Below are 23382 nucleotides of genomic sequence, written 5' to 3'. Positions count from 1 at the left end.
TCGCAAATAATTTCTGCAGCACTTTTCGATTATCACAGGTGACCAACAGGCTCGTCATGATTATCAGACAATGATATGTACTCCTGCAAGAAATGGCTAAAAGATTTTTTTAGGCTAAAAGGGCTAAAAACGAATTTTTACGGTAAGTTATAAGATATCACTGCTAAAAGTGACAGCATTACAGTGATGATAAAATAGACGCGTAAGAACAATAGACATAGTTTTATTGAATGCGTGAAGTATATTTGTGAAAACATTTCGACGATTAAGGTTGCAAGAAAGTGTAAACAGAAACCATCTCTCACAACTACACCCACATTGATCCGTTTTAGAAAGGGAATCCAAACTATGGCGGTCTACCTGAGAGGTTTTTAGTAAAGAATTTTTGTAATAAAAGAGTTCCCACACCTCTCATTTCTTCTAGAAGGGTGTTGTGGGAAAATTTTAGATTAGATTAGGTCTCGTGTGGCTGCGATTTTCTGTTCTTTTTTGAGCTTTTAAGAGCTTGTAATCACCTTTCCACATATTTTGCACCTACAACACAACAGAGTAAGACATGGTGAATCTTTTCATATCAAACAACGGTAATGTGAATTTTGTTGCGAGTCAACCTTTAAACTTTCTAAAGCACTTTTGGAATTTTAAAGGCTATTTTCTACGTCCGTCACAACACGTCTTTGTACACACTAGTAGAGTACATGTACATTCAAGGACTTTTCCGGTTCTTTACAGTCCTCTAGGGTTGCCTCCCGTAGAACGGATTTTCCCAGAAAGCGAATTAGCGGTAAATGCTAATCGCGTACCGCATTAACATCACTGCGACGAAGGTAATGCCGCGCTTCGGTAAGGCGGCCAACTGTTTGGTTTTGTAGCGATGACATTTTAAAAACTAATATCTAAATAAAAATTAGAATGTACACTATATGGTACATCAATCGAAATTGTATTTTTAAATTGCCAATGTTCAAGTTGTTACGGTTTTCTAATCTTATTAATTACTAGCTTTATGTTCATATACGATTAAAAACATTACATGATTGTATTAAAGCTAACAGGCTTGCAAATGAATACTTTTTTACAACTTGTATTAGATTATTTGGGTATTTTTTTAATAAAAAAAGCTGTCTATAACTTTTGTTGCGTTAATCATTAGCATCGTTTTATTTTGAGGTTTATATTTAGAAACATTTATTCACATAGAGAAACTTCGCAAAACTTCAAACTAACTGGAATTTGAATTGTTGTCATATTGTAAGATTTATCATTCGATAGTTCTTTGTAAATATTTTATTTTGTAGGCTAGGGCATTGGTGGGATTTGTATTGCTATGCGGTGTTTTTGAAGCAATTCAACAGTGTTTGCTGTCAGGTGGCTATATTAGACGTTTCGCCCTACGTTTGTATTAGTGTGGTTCCATTCAGGTAACGAAAGCTTATTGTTTATCGAAAAGCAGTATGTTGGCTTTACCATCTTTTTAATTATGGTCAAAAAAATTGAATTATTTTTAGAAGAGACGAAGACAATCATGGATGAGTATAACAATTTAAATACTGCCTCCTTGGATACTGAGTATCTTATGACAAATGCGTAAGTGTTATACTCTAAATTCATACCTTGCTCTTCTAGCAACTAGCTTTCAAATATGATATTAAGCTTCTTTAGTTAATCTACATTATTATCATTGTTTTCTCTTATAGTACAACACATAGTTTTATTTTTGGAGCCATGGCCGAGTTAGTTGATAATGCCAGAGATGCGAAGTCAACTAAACTTGAAATATACACCAGTAAGTTAAACTATTTGTTAGCTATTTTGATGTTATGTTTGGTTATATTATAGTGGAATGTACCATGATTGGCGCTGACATTTAGTCAATTGCGCATGATGTATTTTTTTTCAAGTTGCGCTGATGCTTCTATTTTATCCTTAAATTGGGTAAACATGAGGTAAAATGACAGTTGAATGCATTTAAAAGTAAGTTATTAATACTCTGTTAGAGACTGTTCAACTTAGTCACTTCTGTCTTCTAGTGGAAGGAGAAGAAAAAAGCTGCAATCCATTACTCTGCTTTAAGGATGATGGATGTGGCATGTCAAAAGGTGGGATGTAATCTAGAATTTGTCAAAAGATTTCACTGATCTCTTAGATCTGTTTATACTTTTGAGCAAACTATTTTAATATTCCTTGTGAATATATTTTTCAAACAACTATGGGTGTTGATGAAGATAAGGTAATGAAAGTTATGATACTTATCATCAACAGAGGAAGCTGAGAATGTGCTCATATTTGGCTCAAGTCAGAAGACTGTGCAGGAAGAGCCTATTGGCATGTATGGCAATGGTCTTAAGTCAGGCTCTATGAGACTGGGCAAAGATATGATACTGTTCACAAAAAAGGATGATGTCTGCACCTGTCTCATGATTAGCAGAACTTTCTATCAGGCCGAGAATGTTACACAGGTATAATTCGTCACGCATGTTTGGACGATTTGCTTGGACCAGTAGCTATAATTATATAATTTTTCAATCTTGTAAAAAATTAAAAGAATTTGGTGTCTTTGGTTTCATGCACAGAGATTCCATGATATCTAAGTTCCTTTACAATGGTATGAAAATGTATGCGTCTTTGAGGTACTAACATTTTGCTATATTTCAATTGTCTAACCGGTCTGTATGAATTTTTAGATCAAAGTGCCAGTGCCAGCCTTTCATGCGAGTACCAAGACTATGGTAGGCACTGACAAGAAGAAGGTAAAATAAACTATTGTTTGTGTATCAGTTATTTTGACTTATGAGTTTATTGTGAACAGAAGGTTTTGAGATGACAGTGCTTTAGCAATAAATTTACACAATTTAACTATATTATTGTGGGAGAACACTGATGTAGATACATTTTGATACAAAAGACTTGCTGTCACCTTAACAGTTAATAGAGTTGCTAACTGAAATGCGAAAATTTTTTTCAAAGCATTGCTCACCTGTTTTTGTTACAAAATGAGAGCATCATTTTATGTAACAAACCCTGTATTTGTTGATTGACTATCTAGGAAACTTTCTCTCCTTTAACGGTAGCGCATGGTGTGCAAGTTTGGTTGTTTTAATTGTCTATAGTTAATATAATAACATATAGTTAACATTATAACATATGGTTAACAGCATGTCATAATTTTTCAGCACTCAACGGAAGTTCAACTAATCACAAAGTACTCGCCATTTAAGACGGAACAGGCTCTTTTTAAACAGTTCAACTCTATCAAGGAGGCATCAGGCACCATCATCATTGTTTATAATCTAAGTACAACTCCCAATGGAGAGCTAGAACTGGACTTTAAATCTGACCCTCTCGACATGAAAGCGTCTATCAACATGGAAAGCGACGTGTAATTTTTTATTTATTCTAGCTATCAGAACTTTTTAGCATTGCTTAGAAATAATTGGTTCAGAATTAAATTTGTATATTTGCACAATATTTTTTTCATGATTAGTTTCTAGAGCAATGCTCAACATGAACCCATTCGGGTTTGTGGAGATGATTTTCTCGAGTTTTATGCAGTTCGGACAATTATGTACGAAATTGTTAAGTTTTTACGTGGATTGTAGAGAAAATGACATGTCAGATGTGATTGAGAGAAGATCGTTTAGAGCTTACTGTTCAATTCTGTACAAATCACCTCGCATGAAGATCATACTGCAAAACAGGCGTGTGAGAACTCGTCTTCTCGCCTTCTCTCTTTACCTTCCAAAGCGAATCCTCGTCAATTACAAGAGTTTTAAAAATCAGAGTGAAAAGCAAGTCAATGAGGCGAAAAAACAGATTGATGTGGCCAAAAGGAAGCTGATTGAAGTACAATCACAAATCAGGTGATTTGCAAAAGTCAACATTTAGTTATCAATTTCTCAGTAGGTGGTTTTGCATGTTCTATTCAACTAGATACTTCTTGACTCTTCTGCAATATAAATGATTCTGATATTGCAATTCAGAGAAGGGAATCATATGTTATGTATGAGTGATGGAAATAGGGACTTTTTTATGAAAAGCTTTCCTTTCCATGTTAAAATAGTATGCAAAGATCACAAATAGGTTTTATGCGACATTCACGCATTTGCAGGAAACCATTAAACATTCAACTAAAGTTTTGCGGCAAACTATGACTAGATGTACGCTAGAATTATGTACGCTAAATTCGATGCAAATCCATGGAAGCCGTACAAAGTCATCAAGGTGTTGTTTCTCATAACAGTTGCAATTGTTTGATTCACATAAGATTGTTTTTATAAGTATTTTATCATACACGGCTGCCATTACATTTAAGAATTTTTAAGTGTTTTTGAAGCAGCTCACAAGTTATTTTGTCTTTGGTTCTATTGGTTTGTAGTATTTAGTTTTGAGACAGGAAGCCATATTTTTAGCTATTCATTTCATCTTATGTTATTTGTCAAACCAGCCAGTTGAGCAAGTCAACCAGCATCGCTAATAAGAGCCACATGATTCAGTTAAGGAAGTTGCAAAATGTGGAGGCGGAGCTTAGTCAGCAGCTTTCAGAGAAAAAGGGCATAATGGAACTTCGGAAAAAGCAGTCTAAGAAAAGTGAACAGTTGGAATTTTACTTTGGACTAAATGCCAATGAGCGTTATCACGATGGCCTTTTTTTTTACAACGCTGACCGTCTCATCAAAATGTATGTGAAGGAAGGAACACTACAGTCTAAGGAGGAGATGTAAGATCATTAAATCTTTTCTAATATTTTTTATATTTGTATGGTTAATATATGGTTAGCTTGACTGACCCTTCTTCGCTTGTATTGCCAGAATTAACGTGTGCTTCAGACTAGCTGAGTGGTTTTTACGGTCGAGCCTGACAAAATGGCTATCACATGAGAGCAGTGAGAGCGAGTTGTGTTGCACTTTACAGCACATACCGTGGAATCATTGGAGTGGTGAGTGTACCAAAGAGCAGCTTATTGCCGACTCACAACAAACAAGATTTCAATGATCACGCTGAGTACAAAAAGCTGAGGAAGACTGTGGATCAGGCTATGCAGCAGTATTGGGAGGAAGTGGTCATGGGTCAGTCATATATATTTATTGTGTTGTTTATTCCTTATGTAATAATATAGCTATTCTAAAGCTTCTGTTTCAAAGAGATAATATTTTACTCCTTACCAATTGCCAAGGTCTGCATCCTTGTTTCTGTATTTCTCGGCAAGGTTGGATGCATTATCATCTTCCTATAATTCGTTCAAGTTGGCTCATCTATACTAACAATTAGCTCTGCCAAATGCATTATTCATAGAGCTATTCATAGAGTTACCTGTGTAAAAAATTTATTTTAAAAACATGAAATTTTTTTTGTTTTAGATGAAAACTGTCCAAAGTTATTTTGTTAGGTTTGAATGACTAAAAGCTGTATACTACGTGGCTGTCATATTAAAGTTCTTCTTGTCGCATCATCTTTTATATCATATACTTGCAGAATTGACTTTATTCTTCATCCTAATATTTACTAATAGCAAACAACTCCACTTTAATGTAGCATATGGCTTTACATATCGGTTGCTGAATTTGAACCTTTAAGCTTTTTGAAGGTGCATATCTCATCCTAGCAGCTTAGAAACACGCAGAAGACAACGGCGTTTGTTATCCATCATAGCCATATTCTATGTTGATAATCGATGCTTCACTTATGTATCGTATGTAACTTATCTAGGTGAATGGGCTAAGCGTGGTCTCCTCAACCTCTGGGCTGAATTAGGTTACACTAATGACTGGAGAAAGCCTCCTAGCGAGGACGAAAAGTTTAAGATACGCAGAGCAAGGATGGTGAAACATCTGCAGCAGTGCGGTTAGTCTCGTCTTTCCTGTGAGCTAGTCTTCTTTGCTTTTATTTGGAACATTTGTTTCTATTCATGGATATTCTGTAGATAAATGTCTCAAATGGAGAGTAATTCCGTATCACAAGAACTATCTTTACAAAGATTTCCCAGACAATTGGCAATGTCTAAACTCACTTGACCCAGCCTCCAATAGCTGCAGCAAACCTGAGCAGCTGCCAAAGATAGACAGCTCCGCGCTTAAACACAAATCTTTGTTGAAACCACCCGATGTAGCTGCTACGCCGCCAGCTAAGAGAGACGCTCCATCCAAGAAGATGTCAGCTGCCCAGCAGGAACAAATACGGCTTGAAGAGGTTGGTGCTGTTATGATGTTTGATGGAGGATGATGGAGGAATTATGTTTAGCAGATTTCAATTGTATCGTTTTAATTGTATTTTAATTTTATGTTAGTTTTTGATTCAGAAGTCAAAAAGGTAGGAGCACAATATTAAAAATTCCAAATACATAAAAGGTGCCATCAGCTGGAACCTGTTGCATTTTTCCGATTGCAATATCAAGCAAAGAGCCCAGAAAGGCTCGTCAACGTGTTTTCAGCAATTGTCATTAAACTCATATTGGTCGTATGTTGATTTGGTTGGTTAGCGAAAGAGAAAAGCTGCGGAGGAGGCTGCCAAAGCATCAGCTCAGAAGAAGAGCAAGCCATCAGTTGTGAAGGATTCGGTACCAGTGAAATCTAAGCCAACACCTCCCAGGTGGATAATGTAACAATTCTTTGTATGTTTATATCTGTCATGTGACGTGTTGCTCGTTTTTCACCTTGTACAACCTGCCGTAGATGTCATTATCATGTGCGCCTTGCTGGCTGCAGCTGTTTGCTCAAATGTAGTCGGTCGATAGGAGCGTATCAGCAAATGGTAAATGTCTGAGTTGTTTGTAGCCCATCTGCTTAGGGTAAGTACATGAACTTGTTTATCTATTTTAAGGTCTCCTAGGGAGCACTTTTTGTTCTGTTTCAAGTAGATAATCTGCCTCGTTAGAATTATTTGCATGCCAGTGCGGTTTCACCATGATTTACCAGATGATTCCTTCAAGCTGCAAGCTGTTTAAATAAGACCCTATGATAGCTATTTTAGCGGTTTTATCTGCAAATTCTGAATATTTGTGTATTTGCTCAGTAGATGTGTTATGTCATTAGGGTGCTAGAGGTCAACCGGCGCATGTTGGGTACACACATGAGAGTTATCAATTTCTGTTTAGGACTTGAAGTCGTTGCTATCAAAGTTACTAGACAGGATTTATAAAAGCCGGCAATTCTCTTTGCTGTTGCAGGGTTGATAAAAAACAGCCGAACATGCTAGGGTTTATGTTACACGCTAGGTGTTATGTTTACTGTTGACCTCAGCAAAAATTATGAGTGGGCATTAAAGATCAACTGTCATGTATTGTAGGGCTGCCTCACCAATTCGCAGGCCTCCAACTGCGGTTACTGCAGCCCGTGCCTCCAGCTCAAGAATCAGCAGCACGTCTGCATCAAATTCCAGCAGTAAACTAAGTTCACCACCTTCTGTCAACAACAAGACAGCTGTGTCTACGCTTCCCGGTCAAGTTAAAGAGGCTTCTCCTGAACTACCTCCTATGCGCGTCACCAGGCGTTCCAGTCCTGCCCGCACTGTCAAAAAGCAAGAACCATCAACGCCATCCATGACCACACCAACACGAGCCAGCCGGTCCTCTCATAACAATGTGAGTAGGAGGATCAGAGTTGTTGCTTGTATTCCTCAGCTCGACTAGTCAATTTATGAATTGCTGTGTCACAGCTAAGATCGCTGCGCTACAGGTCTAGTTATTGTCGATAGAGTAATGACAAATGGTTGGCTTTTAGTGTTTAGGGTGTAGTACTTTTATGATTGAAATACAAAGACAACAAACTAGCTATATTGACAGATCGGGGCAGTGACTAGCGAGCCACCTGAACCTAGTGGCTTACCAGAGTCAATGGACACGAGCACGGACTCATCGAAACCTTCTCCTAAACAGTCCAGCGTTGTGAATGGGAACATGGTGAGTTGACTATCTGGCCTTTTGAAGCTAAAGAGCTCGATTATATCAGTTTGAAAAGAGTAACATATGAGACATTAATAACATTGTGACGCATGATTGTGCTTGTTTTATTGATTGGTTTAAGCTAGAGAGTTTGTAAAGATACCCTACAGCATAAATACGTGTTAAGTATGGGTGATCTTCGCTGGAACTAAATGATACAGTGTTGACTACTTAAACTATAGAAGCCTACTCATCCTGGCATTGAAGAAATCATTTCCTTGGAAAATTATATTTAAAAGTTTAAGATTTGTAACGGTTAAATATACTTGGATTAAAAATATATATAATCTTACCGTACAATTACATTAAACAATTCGGAGTTATGTCAATGTTTGTAAATCATCATATGATACAATAAACCTTGCAAATTATTACAGTGTAAGTCATTGTAGGTTACAGTAATCATTGTACATTATTACAGTGTAAGTCATTGTAGATTACAATAATCATTGTACATTATTACAGTGTAAGTCATTGGAGATTAAAATCATCATTGTGCACTATTAGAGTGTACTATTTTGTTACTAGTTCAGCACATTTAAATGACATTGAAAGCCATTATTTTTATAAAACGGTTTTCATAATCTCACAAACCTTGATTGTATACCAAATGTTGATGTTATTATGCAATTTTTTTTGCATTGTTAATTAATAAATCCATTTTTGTTTATATTAGCATTTTGCAAATTTTACGAATCTGGTTTTGTAGTAAATATCAATGTTGGGCTATTTGTAGTTGCATGCTCTTGTAACATGTAGCAAGTAATATTGCAGTGCATGGTCATGCACAGAAGTTATATCTTAATGTTGTATGCAAAGTGCAGTTGTATAATATCTCAATTTTGCATAAATTAAGTGCACTGCACCCCAGGTTAGGACGTCCCTATTTTACAGTTGTTTTTAGCTTACGATGTGGAACATGGTGTTTTTAGCTTACGATGTGGAACATGGTGTTTTTAGCTTACGATGTGGAACATGGTGTTTTTAGCTTACGATGTGGAACATGGTGTTTTTAGCTTACGATGTGGAACATGGTGTTTTTAGCTTACGATGTGGAACATGGTGTTTTTAGCTTACGATGTGGAACATGGTGTTTTTAGCTTACGATGTGGAACATGGTGTTTTTAGCTTACGATGTGGAACATGGTGTTTTTAGCTTACGATGTGGAACATGGTGTTTTTTTTGCCATACGGCATCAACCAAATTATCTTTCAAAATTCGAATTTGGTGGTCGATGTGCTGAATACATCGGAATAACAAAGATAAAAATATGCAATTTTCCAAAATCCCTCTCGCAACGCCTGAAAGCTATATTTATTACCAACTTTAATTTATTATACGTAAATAACTACATATATAACTTTAATTGGTTAACCAGGAGTCCTAAGATTGATTATGGCATAGTGATAAAGAAAGAAGTACAAATCATAACCATAATCATAAGCAGATTATAACTACTAAATGCACTCAACACGCTAAAGTTACTGTAGGTAGCTATAGTTACTATGATTAATATACTATTTGGTTATTAGTTTTTAATACGTACAGTATGTATATAAAATTTGGATGTTTTGTTACCAGGGGATGTTTTCATTTGATAATTACTATGTGTTTCTATACCCCTCTATACGGTATTTTCGCCTTGCGCTGCCAACATTGGAACGGATTAATATTGTATGGTGGGGCTCCAATGTAGTATTATATTTTAGTACCATATCAATTACAGTCATAGCATTCTGGGAGTGAGCTCGTACATCAATTTACTCGTGTCTCAAGGCACTATTTTCTATATAAAAGACTAAATACAAATTAGTCCGTTACCATACTATGAAAAACCACACAAAACAAGGTATTATGGTGGAAAATCGTGTTATAACTGTTGTTATTCAGTACTTACGCTAACAAAGTAGCAAGTACGTAATTCACCTGTTGTGCTCTGCAATAAAATGTAACATTACTTCGATATGTACATTGTTGTATGGAATTTTTGCCTTTGAGACCCGCGTAGTGGCTAACGGTGGTCTCAGAGAGGCTTGACAGCATTTTAGTATCACATGTATAAAGTAGTATTATATCTTTGTACTGTAGACCCCCGCCATACGACATTAATTTGTTCCGGTGTTGGCATCATAAAAGGCGAAAATGTCATACAGAGGAATAGAAAAACCCGTATTAAATATCAAATGTAAACACTCCTGGTAAAAACATCAAAATTTTATATACATGTATGTGCTGTACATATTAAAAATTAGTAACAAAATAGTATATTCACCATAATAATTATAGTTACCCACAGTAACTTATGTTTTATTAGTGGTTATGATCTGCTTATGATTATGATTCATACTTCTACCTTTAACATCGTTATCAATCGTAGGACCCATGGCTAATGAAGTAAAGTTATATAGGCCTATGTAATTCTATAGTTATATACGTATAATGAATTAAAGTTTATAGTAATTGTTATATTAAACACTAAAATGCACAATAAATTTTCGTCTTCGTTCACTCACGCAATATTAAGCATTTGAGAAACACAAAGAATCCTGAACTGAAAGAGTGCGAGCATTGTATCTCTTTCAGACATTGTGGAAGGGGATTCAGCATATCGGCATCGCCATTATTCCGATGTATGCAGCACACCGACTGCCAAATTTGAATTGTGAGAAACATTTTTGTTGATGTCGTATAGCAATAAAAATGCCATATAGAGGTATGGCGAAAATAATGCCGTATAGATATGATGAAAAAACATTGTGTTCCACATTATAAGGCGAAAAAACCGTAAAACAGGGATGTCATAACCCAAGGGTGCACTGTACCACATGTATCAAGTAGTATTGCATCCTATTGCCATAGGTATTAGGTGAATGCAAGTGTTGTTTGGTAAACATGCTTTATGATAAATTCACAGTTGTGTGAAAGCGGGCAATTCGTAGAATCATACTAAATAACTAAACATGCAGATGAAGTGATAAAAAAGTGAAGTGGCAGGACTATTTTTGTGTTATACATAATTTATACTCTCAGTTGAAGTTGTCTTACCTTACGCACAGCATGCCAAGTACCAAAAAACAGTCTTTACTAAGTTGTAAGGGTGGTTTTGAAAAGGTTATGGAGTTCCTCAACCTTGGGCCTGCATATAAGGCAATAAGGTTATAAGAACAAACAAGCAATGAAAATGGTATTTTGGGGCAACTCCGATGAGCAATAACGAGGGAAAAACTGAATAGGATAATGCATAGAGTGAAGCATCAATGTAAAGTTGAAGTAAGGAAAGATAACAGACAATCATGAGGGTCACAAGTCTGTTTACAGTACGCTTTATGAAATACTTCTAGTGTGAGCATACCGGTATGGTAGAGTCTATTCAAGGTCGACTGGCGGGAGTTCTAAATTCTATATATTAGCTGGGTGGCATACGACTGTCATTCTGCTAACTAGTCATGGTATATTTATCATGCCATACAATGATCCTCGCTACTTCACCTATCTGGAAGGGTACTAATATTTCATTAAAAAAATCAAAGATCAGCGAAAATCAATAAAAATAAAAAACTAAAATAGATTAATCTATCTCATACTCTGGTCCAGTCAGATCCCTTGGCGAGCATCATTATGGTAGCAGCCCCCAGTTGACTGTTTTCTTGTGACATTTCATGAAGTGTAAAAGAGCAAAGTACCTGTGACACCCTTCATCATGTCTCTTAAATGAGCAAAGTACCTGTGACACCCTTCATCATGCCTCTTAAACGCACTCAACCCTCAAACTCATCTAGTGAACCTAAAAAAGAGGACATAGTTTAGAATTAATAACAATGTGGCTTCATTAGATACGACTTTATTAGTCTCTATTTCGTGGATGTTCACTTATCGTCGGGAGCGCTGGTCCCGATTAACTACGGAAAATGAAGGATTACTGTATGTAATAGTTGAGCACGGATATAACAAACTCTCATTGTCTATCAGTAGTAGTGTTAACATTCGTGTGCATAGAAGAACTATTCTATGGGTAGTATCAGAAATAATAAATTGAGAAAAGACTATTCCGTATCTAAGGAGGTTTTATTTCTTCACAATTTAGTTTTTCATGGCAACCATATTTTGACAGTCGATATCAGCAATTAAAGTGGAGACTGCCACACCAAGATCCACTGTCACATCGCCCAAAAAGGCGGAAATTAAGTGGACACCCAAGGTATGGTATAACTTTGTTTATTTTAGGTGCTGTGTTGAAGCATGCAGAACATAAGGAAGTGATTTTTGCAATTTCTTAGTTGTTTCGTTAGGCTTCCCATTTTTGTTTCAAATGGTACAATATTTTTTTTCCATTGTCAGACGACTCCAAAGTACCGCGTGATTACTATTGCTGATCTCACTACTGGAGAGCTTGAAGTAGGTAATAAGGTGCAAGGCAGATACCAAAACAAATGGTAAGTCAATCTACGTTGGTTGCGCTCACATGTTCCATAGTTGCACAGATTCTCATATCTGTATATATTTTTGTGGTCTGTTAAAGCGTTGATTTGATTCGTTTGTAGGCAAGATGCTGAGGTTCTTGAAATTCGTCCAGACAATGTTCTAGTAAAATATAAGTCCAAGATCAGTTTAGCGTAAGTACAGCAGACAGCCTGTGAAACTAGGCTATCCTTTTGAAGGGCATTCGTCGTTCAATAGATCGCATATATCTAGAGATATTTTAATCTCGGTATTAGAGATTTGTAAGAAGGGCGTCACATGTATAAAAACACAAACAATATAAAGGACTCGAGTAGACTAGAGCCTCTTGAACTGCATTGCGTAGCGTGTAATTGGCAAACTCTATTGCCCTCGTGCTATTAATGTACCGATCTGAAAATCTCTCTTGAAAGTTAAAAGCATGTGTCACATTCGCTACGCTTAGCGAGGCTTAGCACCCTGCCACGTACTCTCCTTGTTATAGCATTACACTCAGCCGCGCTGACACGCTGGTCAAATAGCATTTAACTGAATTGCATAAAGGCAGCGTGTCAGCTCTTAGGATTTTCACAACAATAATTTGGCAGTGTGTGAGATTATAGCTGTTAGACCACTTTGTGAGAAATTTTATGGCGTAATTTCTTTGTAAAAAATTATGGCAATCTGACACGCTGGTAATGTTCACATCGATTGCCTTTTGAGTTGCATTTGGTAGATTTAGCGTTATGTTAATCGTCCATCAGACTGTTTTACTTCATGAAAGTAGTAGTTTTTACCATTCATCTTTTTTCGGTTTCTAGTCAGGACTTTGTTTTGTTTTCTCATAAGAAATTCTGGAACATAACTCAGTGCATGCACATGCAGTAGTTCATGTGAGAAATGGGTAGGCTCGCGGGGAAAAAGGTATGAGAATTCTCTCTACATCCAACATTCCTGCTTTCTAATATATGCTCTAGTACAGTAGTATTAGTTTATAATATCAAAGCTGTTTTGACATCGAATAATATTCTTATGATTGATGATAACAAGTTATTTTAATTGAAATATATCTAATAGTTTGGCGTGAGCTCAGCTTGTCACAGAAGTTGAAGTGTCCTTACTGCATGGTATGAGGGATAATTAGAGGTTAGAGTAGCAATTACCTCTCCTCGTGCATTCATTTTAATCAAGTTACGAATTAATGTTAAACTATGACACCTCGAACTACACAATGGAGAGCAAACCTTTCCGGGTGCTGAGAAAAGGATTAGGAGCTGATTTCTCTGTTTATTCTGGTGAACTAGTTTTTTTCAATGTCAGTTTTGCAATTAATTGTCGCTGTTCAGGGTCAGTTTAAACCGCCTAATATTCTCTGAAAAAAAATTTTTATGTGGCGCGCTGGAACAGTAGATGAATTTTTTAGCTGTATATGGTATGACAACTGATAGATATGTGTGCTTGTGTTTGGACATCTAATTGATGTTTAAATACCCAGTTAGACATGATTACACCAAACACAGCTGTTAGATATCTAGCATAAAGCGCTTGCTGGCAGATGTTACATGATGCTGTCGAGGTTGTCATTTTTATCCTTGTAAATAAATGGTTAGCCACATGACATATCTTAGGCAAGAGTTGCTTATGTTTAGAGAATATTTCTATTAACTCTCAAATGGTTTTTAGGATGATTTTTGGTGATTTTTAGGATGAAAGTAAAAAATCCAGAGAAAAACATAGAAGGTGAACTTCGTATAGAGGTAAGACTTATTGTGTTAAGTACTTCATATTATTATGGCAGGAAGTTGTTTTTCTCAGTTTTTTTAATCGGTTTTGAAAAGATGTAACTATTAGAAAATCTGGTATTTTTTGAAATATACTGCTACACTTAGCGTGAGCCCTTTTACGGGCTTATCAACCTGAATCAATACATATAATATATCAATGTATATATCAATATATATAATATGCATTAATGTTTATTAAAGGTTTACTTGCAACAGAGTTCACATTGCAGTTATTTGGTATCAAAAGATTTACCAAGTCTTACTCTGCTGCGTTGTAGGTGCAACATATGTGGAAATGTGATTACAAGCTCTTAAAAGCTCAAAATCGAACAGTTAATCGCAGCAATCAAGAAAACGTCGTAGTGTGGAATATCCATATTTCAATGACGAATATCCACATTTCAATTACGTGCTCAAACATTATGGTTATTATTTTGACATGTGATGTCATCACGTGAAATAAAAAGCTCAATATAAAACTTCTCGTAGCACTAGTTTTATGACAAGCACTTTGGGTTCTACCAGAAAGCCCATATCAAATATAAATGCTCGCTACTTTACAGTTTCGTTCCAGCCTGGTCTAATCATCTAGTCATAATGTGATCGTGTGACCCATACTTTCTGCCAAATAGCGCGAACAATTTCTGCAGCATTTTTTGACTGTCACAGGTGGCCAACAGGGTCGTCATGTTTATCAGGGGATGATATGCACTCCTTCAAGCTAAGTTTAAAAAATTAAACGAATTTTTACGGTATCTTTTGAGATATCAGTGCTCAAAGTGACAGCATTACAATGATGATGAAAAAGACGCGTAAGGACTATAGATATGGTTTTATTAAATGCGTGAAGTATATTTGTGAAAGTATTTCGACGAATGAGGTTGCGTGAAAGTGTAAACAGAAGCACATTGTGTTCAACTACTTCCCATTTGAGCCGTTTTGGAAAGGGATTCCAATCTACGGAGTTTTCGTGATGGCTGCAATTAACTTCGTTTTTGAGCTTATAAGAGCTTGTAATCACATTTCCACATATGTTGCACCTACAACGCAGCAGAGTAAGACTTGGTAAATCTTTTGATACCAAATAACTGCAATGTGAATTTTTTGCAAGTCAACCTGTAAGTGAGTTGTTATATATATAACAAAATATTATACTTATAATATTATGTTATATATATATAATATATGTATATATTATGTTATATGATATTCATTATATATACATTATATATGATGTATAGTGCATATATATAATGTATAACATATATATTAGATATAACAATACATTATATATATGCATTAATATTAATACTCTCTTGATATGTATTATACATTATTTATATAATATATATTAAGTGAGTTGCAGAAAAGCACTTTATTGGGAACGCCTAAGATCATTAGGCGTTCCCAATAAAGTGCTTTTCTGCAATGTATAGATATATATACATGTATAGATATATATACATGTGTATATATTATAATATATATATTATAATATATATATTATAATATATATATTATAATATATATAATTATAATATATAATTATATAATAATTATATAATATATATTATAATATATATAATTATAATTATATTATATATAATTATAATATATATATTATAATATATATATTATAATATATATATTATAATATATATATTATAATATATATATTATAATATATATATTATAATATATATTATAATACATATACATGTAGGCCTATATATATCTATATGTAAGTAAGTTTACGTGCTTATCTTTGTTTCCAGCTACTGATAGTTTCATGCATCTGTATTTTTCTGGCTGTACTAGCATAATATAATATACTAATACACTAACTTATCTGCCATATGTATACAGTGGATATTTATGTAGACTGTTGAAGTAATGTTGCATCTATGAAGTTTATGGAAGCGGTGCATCTATGAAGTCTATGGGAGTGTTGCATCTATGAAGTCTATGAGGGTGTTGCATCTATACAGTCTATGGGAATGTTGCATCGATGAAGTCTATGGGGGTGTTGCATTTATGAAATTTATGGGAGTGTTGCATCTATGAAGTCTATGGGAGTGTTGCATCTATGAAGTGTATGGAAGTGTGGTGTGCATATCTAGCTCATGTTTTTTACAGACAGAAGAAGAAGAAGATCTAGGAGAAATGTCTCAGCCCTCATCAACCACCATCGATGAATCATTCTCTACACCATCTAGCCAATACTCCACCGTTCATCACAAAAAACTCACGTGCGTATTTTAAATCTATTTTGTTTCTTGAGTTCTGCGAGACATTTTACTGTTTTGATTAGTCGAATTTCTTTTCAGTGTCTGAGGATTTAATTTATTAAAGAACCCGAGCTGATGAGAATTGAGACTGTGTTTGGAACCCACAAAGGGCTACTTGTCAGTTGCTGTCACATTTATTGCTGCCTCATAACTACATAAATTATTTTGTGTTCGTTTTAGGGCATAAAAGCTTAAACTTAAGCAAAAACTTAGTTCCCAATTTTCAACTCTAATGAAATTGAAGTTAACTACAAGAATTAAAGAAACTGTAACCTTTAATTGACCTTTCAAGTCGGCTGTCTTTTACCAAATATGAAGATTTAAGAAGCAGAATTAGTTTGATTAGATGTTTGAAGTCTACATACTAAAGGTCTTCATGGCCAACAAAGGTTCATAAACACTTTGTAGCTTGTGGTGCAACATAATCGCATAAATCTAGAGGTTATTTTTTAAACATAGTCTACAGTAAATACACGTCTGATGACAATGTAAGCAAATTGGGCGACACCTTTGTTGTGCTATCTTGCACCTATTGCAAACAACTTCTGATCCCTGTATGTGAACGTTGATCACTCGCCAGTAATCCTTGTACACATACACACTTTATCATTTAAATCATTCCAACGCATGATCAGTGTCTCTGGCTTATCAAACACCCGTTGGTCTACGGCTTGTGTTTTGATAAGCCGCAGCTGGTTTAATATGCCTTGCTGACTCTCAATCTACCGGGTGTAAGCGTCATCATTCATCTTCTTCCGCTTCATTTCATTTCTTGTCATTTTCATGAAGAATTTTCTCATTCTGTCTGATTATAAAGAGCTTTATTTATGGCCGGGAAAAAGATTTATTTAGTACTGCGGGGCGTTTGTGTGAACGGTAGGGTTACTCAGGCTGTCATATAGAGTCGACAAAAAAGTGATGCAATGCTGCCCTTGATACATTAGCCGCTTTGTACATAATTGCTTACTAGAGAAGTTCATTATCAACATTTTTTTGCTAAAACCGAACTTTAAAACATAAAGTTTAATATTAAGAAATAGGAATTTAACAAGTTCTATATGACATCCTATTAGAGACACTTTTATTCACGCATATTTTGAAGCTGGCAGTTCTTTTGCTTCCAGATCTCTGGTAAAGAGTTTAGACAGATCTCTTGATGTTGACTCTCTGAGTCTCTCCAATCTTGCCGACCTCGATGTGCTCGCTCTCCTTAACAGATACACCAGCAAAGTTAAGAAGGTTAGTAGGCCACACTCGCTCAGGTTCAAACCAAGAGGCTATTGAACAGAGACTACAGCTTCTTGAATTTCAGTTTGCAGTGCGTTTTTATCTTTGATAGTCTAGAGGTTTGGTTGTGTCTGTCTGTATGGTGGCTAGTTAAAAGTTATTATCTGATGGTAGGAGGCAGCTGGCGCTAGTCTGAATGAGTCGCGCAGGGAAATTGATGCCCTGCAATCAGAGAGGACCCGCCTGGAAACAGAACTGCAAGCGCAAGTAACTGAGTTGGCAGCTACAAATACTAGATGGCAAAAAAGAGAAACGGAGAGATTTGAGAGAATCAGGGAACTATTTTCACGAGTTTTAACTGTCTGCATCGGCGCTGTAAGTTTATTTGTTTTTCATTATTTTACATCATTACTCTAACACCTTAGTGCTCGACTCGCTATAGAAAAACAACCAGCTTCATACAGATGTTTATGGGATACACACTGGTCAGGCTATTGTAAAGAACAGAAACATGAGGGTTACATTATTTCTTGTGAACTAATATAACCCACATGTTTCATGGCTTAAAAATAAAAGTGATGTAACAGTGGTTAAGCGTAAATATGTGTGCCTGTAGTTGGATCTCAGTCTATTTGTCTAAACTTTTGTGTAATAATCACACCAACTCTTTGACACCAATGTTTTAATGAACTCGCGATTAGAGTAGAATGAAGAATAGAATATAAAGCCTTTACACACACCATTTAGCGTAGCATACCACAGATGAAAGCTTATACGTGAAGTATTCCAAGCCTATGTTTAATCTGGGAAGGTGTCTCTATAAGACTCATTGTGTCGATTTATAGGTGCTTTCTTGTAGAGGTTGTTACTATTTTAAAAGCGCGTTAGTCTTTTTTATCTTGTTTTTACAGGGCCCCGAGTCAAGATTCACAACATATGAAGAGTTGGTCAGCCTGCTGGAAAACATTGCTACGAGCCTAGCAGATTGATGAAATTAGTTTAGGTGTCAACAGCTTAGAAGGGCAGTCAGTCTGGCTCCATAATTTTACATTTTGGAGCCTTCAGTTGTCTCCGCTTGTGTAGGTTTTAAGTGTACATACATGTTATATATTTCGATGGCCTGAAATAGGTGTTGCGCGCTTCTATTGAAGCTGTGACACGCTTGAAAGGTATCTATCATTCATCTCTATTTTTAGTCTGAAGACAACTGCTTGCTACTCTCTAATCTGTCGGCACAAATACTTATTGATTGGTTTTCAATTATTGTAGATATGCATGAATGCATATAAATAATAGCTATGTATTTGCCTCAGTTCTTATCACTCTGTCATTCACCAGCCCATTCTCACCTGCAGTAGATGTATATTTGATTACTTTGTATATGAAACGAAAACTATACAAAATCAAGAAATATTTAAAGTTTTTGTCACAAGACAGTAGGGACAAAATATATCTCACTTGCGCTAATAGCTGGTTTAATTCATCCCACCCCAGATTTGTCATATTTCTAAATAGCATAAAAATAACTGTTTTCTTATGAAACAAAACAATATAATAGTTTATGATAACATTATTAGTACTCAAAAATTGTGGCATTCCGTGCATAAATAGTAACAAGGTAACAAGAACTTCATTCTGAAAATAGCGCTTGACAATAGATTATATAATGTAACACTAAAAACTATTGGATGGATGGTTCCAGTTTTACATCACTTTGGTGTACCACCTGCAGCTTTGACTCTATGTGCCTGTTGAGTTGGGTAGAAAAGGAAAATGAGGATCAGTATGGTTTAACAACGGTAGGTTGTTGAGCGCGAGACTGAAGAAAGGGTTTGTGATACCAGATTGCTTTTGAGCTAACTGTAGCCGCTGTTGCTGCATCCATAGATCGAATCTTGTATTGCTGTACAGTGTGACCGGGTTTACGGACAGCTGGTTAGAACTTAGTCTTTCTTGTTTCTGTGGAGAACATTCACCTTCTGATTCCGCGGTTGCTACACCGGTTTCTGTGCTGGCAGCCTTGCGTAGCTGCTCCAGAAATGGTGCTCCACGTTTTTGTGGAAATACCTTTTCGCGGTCTCGAAATCCCTTCGCGAATGGATTGTTATCAATCTTCAGCTGGGTTATCTACAATTCATAAATAGTCAAGAATTAACAAGGTGCTGAGCTGCTAAACAATAAGCTTATATACGCCACAAACAACTGGCACCGTCCTTATAATCCAATGTTTGGTATAAGACACTAACATTTTCATTTTGATAAGCTGTCACTGCAAAGAATGCTGTCTCTGGAAAGGAAAATGTCTGGAAGGTGGATAACTGTATGGAGTATGGCACCTCATCTGCCTCGACAATGTGGATTTTTGGTATGTACCTGTGCATCGAATTGAGCAGCATCTGCAACAGAAATCAGGCCTATATAGATAAAGACAGTGAAACGCTTTATTATATGAGATATCTGGCACCCACGTGTGTCCTTCCCCGACGGGAAGGATTGTTTGAAAGCTTATCTGGCGTGTATACGAGTTAGGGCGGATATAAGGTGACAAACCATTACCAGGCTTTAATCAGAATGTTCTGCTGTGACAGTATATTGTTATTAAAGTTAGACCGCTAATGAAAATGATGCAAACAGCAGTCAGCTGGTCCACACAGCTTACAAATGCTTGCTTGTTTTACATGTGTACATAGCCCCGCCCATCCTTTATTCTAGGTGGTAATTATCACACATGTTAACGGCGCAATCACATCAACCATTTCTTCTCCAGCAGATCACTACTTTGTTTGCTAATTCTGAGATTAAATATGAGTGAACTACCTGCAGCTGTGTTAAAGAGCGAGCAGGCGGTCTTACGGAGTAAATACAATCTACACAAAAGACATGTCTGTCCCTCAGGTGCCTCCGATCACACAGCCCTTGAGAGAGGCTTGAGTAATTGCAAAGCCTTGGATATATTTGCATGACGATTTTTACCTAAAATTATTTTCTAATGAAAAAAGACTTGTATGTTGATGCTTTAGTGAAGTGATGCCAGAAATCTTTTAAAACATACGTTTCCGGATTGGTCTTTGTTATTGTTTGTCAGTTTAACTCTGTGAAACGATACAAGTCCATCTTCCATCCAGTGTTTTCCTGTCGTCGGAGAGTCGGGATGCATGAAATATCTGACAGGAAAATGAGGCTCAGCTCGACCGGAGACAGCCCATCGACCATTGCAGAATTTGTACCTAGCCTCGTCTAGTGGCACAATAGTCAGCATCACACAGTATTTCTTATGCGCTTCCAGACCCTCTATTCTCACCTTCAGGATTGGAAACATCCGCCTACAAATATTATGATAGTTTGTGATTATCTCACAATCATCTATTAGTGAGCAAGTGAAGGGTAACACGGGTGTATGATAGGACTTCATGTCCATACAAGGTTCCCATATATGATAATAAAGTTAAATAAAGATCTTTTCTGCGCTTTACTTTTTGGTATAAAATAATATTAAAATACATTGAGAATCCTACTTGAATATTTAAACACCATGTTTGCTATATTCTTTTACTTTTCTGCTGCTGATAGTGCAGCTGTAATCATCGACCTTGTATGATGTGCGAAAACAGCAGGCATTTAAGATATTGTCCTTTCATCTCTTTCCAGTTTCTGAAGCTTAGAGTTAAAATCCTGCTGATAGTGTCAGCCTTTGTAGAAGGCGTGTGGATCAGTCTCAAGTGTTTAATACCCAAATCGCTATTGAAACGGGCGAAAGCTAGGTGAGGATAAATTTCAACAAATTTTACAAATTAAGTGATTGAAGTGGTTTGGACTCAACCGTGTCACACTGACTGCATAATATTTTCGCAATGTCATGATCACAACTGTAAAATTCTCAAAGTTGTCAACAGATTGTTTATTGAAAAGTATCTTTTGTTTATCAATTTTCATATTTCACTATTTCTCACACTATATTTATGTTCCAAACTTCAGCAGTGCTCTGACAATTGACAGTGTATTTTTTTAATAATTTGTTTTAAACCAATGGTTTTTATTCAAATAATATTTTAGAGGAGACATTATTTTAAAAAATTTTCTAGCATTTATTCTAGTTTTGTGATCTCTTACACCTTGATGGATTAATTATTGTTTCTATTCTTGGTTCAATAATAAGTACCTGTTTATTATATCAATTTTGATCATAGTAGCAAGGTATTTAAATATGACTTAGAATAAAAATATTAATAGTACAGTTTCTGATGATGTGATGGAAAGAATCTGTTAGCTATGGCGAGAGCATTGTTAGTGCATTGTCGTTGCTTTATTATGATGTAAAGTGCATTGTGCTCCTTGAGTTTACAGTAGAATGGCTTATGAATTTTTCAAACATTTAAAAATGTTTTGACTGTTCTACAAAGAGGTAAAAACATATAAATAAAACAAAAACATGTTATACATCAATTAATATTTAAAATTGGAATTAGCTTAAATCATGAGTTTATATGGAGCTTGAAAACTTATTTTAAATTGATTAGGGGTAATTACATAGAAGCAGCGTGGCTGCCGTTGGCCTACAATGACAAAAGTTATTCTTGAATTACGGACACCGAATTTACCAACCTTCCGGAACGAGTCACGATCATCTCTGTTCCCAATTGATGGAATTTTTGCCACAAGTCTTCTTCATCCAGAGTGACTTTAATAGCACTGTCTTTGTTTGTCAGGGACAGCAGGTCCGTGCTCACGCTGCCGCTATATGGTGAGGACAAGGATGCATCTACAGACATCCCAAAAATATAAAAGGTTGACTTTGTATTTGTTGTACTGTACTGACATAGAAGCAGGTGAAAACGCATTCAAGTAAATCAATTTGAAAGAGTGATATTTTCTCTCAATGCTAATTTGCAAGTAGTCCAAACACCTGACATATTCTCATGTTTTGTGTAAAGTGTGATATGATTAGCCTTTTAGATATTACAATGACAAATGCTGTTAATACATGGCTATGTCCAGGTATAAGACAGCCTCTATAAAACGGTATTGATGTTGGCTGGTAGCTGAGAGACTAAAATAGTTTCACTAGAGATCTGGAAACTTCTCTTTTAGATACCAGTATTAAGCATTCCATCACCATATTACTTTGCATTGCATCTTAAAATAATTATAGAATATTGACAAATCTATAGAAATTTTAGTTTCCATTCTTCAGGATAATATAAATTTTGCTTATTAACTTAAAAATAAAATACCAAATATTTAATATTTTTTCATTTAATGTTAAAATTTTCTTATGGCTAATATATTTAAAATGTATAAAACTTTCAGTTTCAAAAAAGTAATAATTGTTTATTATGACCATTAATAAAATAATATTAATTTATAACCATGATAAAATATTTTTGCTTTAAATTTAATTAAAGAATATACTATGGTTTGATTCATAGATGCATAGCCAGATAAGTCATAGGTTTGCCAATAACTTACCTGATAGCCCTGATAGAAGATAATTTGGTATCTGGGGAGGAAATGAAGAAGACGTGCAACTGGTTGGCAATGTTGGGGTTGCCGCCGATGGTCTTCTGTAAAAGTGTTGCAGGAGGAAGGAATAAGGCTTCCACGGTTCCATATTTTACCAACACACTGCCTTGATATTATTAACAGCCTTACCTACGTATCTTCGACTAGAGTCTCAACTCTGCAACTGTTTGAGAAATCTCCGCTTCATGA

General features: G+C 35.7%; 2 protein-coding genes across 4 annotated transcripts; one reads left to right on the top strand and one right to left on the bottom strand.

The window, feature by feature from the left end:
* The first annotated feature begins 1303 nt into the window (after positions 1 to 1303).
* Positions 1304 to 18985, top strand: LOC137389699 (ATPase MORC2-like). Of its 3 annotated transcripts, XM_068075777.1 has the most exons (23): positions 1304 to 1368; positions 1509 to 1587; positions 1698 to 1786; positions 2031 to 2099; positions 2263 to 2459; positions 2685 to 2750; positions 3174 to 3379; positions 3600 to 3860; positions 4445 to 4717; positions 4912 to 5066; positions 5707 to 5841; positions 5921 to 6186; positions 6476 to 6594; positions 7282 to 7576; positions 7778 to 7894; positions 12049 to 12135; positions 12276 to 12370; positions 12479 to 12550; positions 14080 to 14131; positions 16295 to 16407; positions 17571 to 17685; positions 17848 to 18048; positions 18585 to 18985. In XM_068075777.1, exons 2-23 carry the CDS (start codon positions 1526 to 1528, stop codon positions 18660 to 18662), a joined length of 3123 nt encoding a protein of 1040 aa, XP_067931878.1. In that variant the 5' UTR covers positions 1304 to 1368; positions 1509 to 1525; the 3' UTR covers positions 18663 to 18985. The 3 variants fall into 3 exon arrangements, with proteins under 3 accessions (XP_067931878.1, XP_067931877.1, XP_067931876.1); XM_068075776.1 differs by lacking the exon at positions 1304 to 1368 and having other exon boundaries at positions 1466 to 1587; positions 6476 to 6585; XM_068075775.1 differs by lacking the exon at positions 1304 to 1368 and having other exon boundaries at positions 1466 to 1587.
* Positions 18986 to 19413: 428 nt separating this feature from the next.
* Positions 19414 to 23166, bottom strand: LOC137390870 (T-box-containing protein TBX6L-like). The gene is made up of 5 exons (XM_068077186.1): positions 23140 to 23166; positions 22276 to 22432; positions 20726 to 20996; positions 19920 to 20069; positions 19414 to 19800 (listed from the first exon to the last, which is right to left on the bottom strand). Exons 2-5 carry the CDS (start codon positions 22296 to 22298, stop codon positions 19414 to 19416), a joined length of 831 nt encoding a protein of 276 aa, XP_067933287.1. The 5' UTR covers positions 22299 to 22432; positions 23140 to 23166.
* Between the last annotated feature and the right edge of the window lie 216 nt (positions 23167 to 23382).

This window comes from Watersipora subatra, chromosome 3, assembly GCF_963576615.1.
Source record: "Watersipora subatra chromosome 3, tzWatSuba1.1, whole genome shotgun sequence".
Classification (NCBI taxonomy): Eukaryota; Metazoa; Bryozoa; class Gymnolaemata; order Cheilostomatida; family Watersiporidae; genus Watersipora; species Watersipora subatra.
The sequence above is the reverse complement of the archived record's forward strand: the minus strand, read 5'-3'. Positions and strand labels throughout refer to the sequence as shown.

What these genes read in the sequence shown, in the direction of transcription:
- LOC137390870 (XM_068077186.1), bottom strand. Translation starts at nt 22,298, where the DNA reads ATGATCGTGACTCGTTCCGGAAG. An exon ending in ATCGTGACTCGTTCCGGAAG is followed by an intron (nt 20,997 to 22,275) that starts GTTGGTAAATTC and finishes TAATATTTGTAG; the next exon opens with GCGGATGTTTCCAATCCTGA. An exon ending in ACAAAGACCAATCCGGAAAC is followed by an intron (nt 20,070 to 20,725) that starts GTATGTTTTAAA and finishes TTTCTGTTGCAG; the next exon opens with ATGCTGCTCAATTCGATGCA.
- LOC137389699 (XM_068075775.1), top strand. Translation starts at nt 1,481, where the DNA reads ATGGTCAAAAAAATTGAATTATTTTTAGAAGAGACGAAGACAATCATG. An exon ending in GAGTATCTTATGACAAATGC is followed by an intron (nt 1,588 to 1,697) that starts GTAAGTGTTATA and finishes TTTCTCTTATAG; the next exon opens with TACAACACATAGTTTTATTT. An exon ending in TAGGCACTGACAAGAAGAAG is followed by an intron (nt 2,751 to 3,173) that starts GTAAAATAAACT and finishes ATAATTTTTCAG; the next exon opens with CACTCAACGGAAGTTCAACT.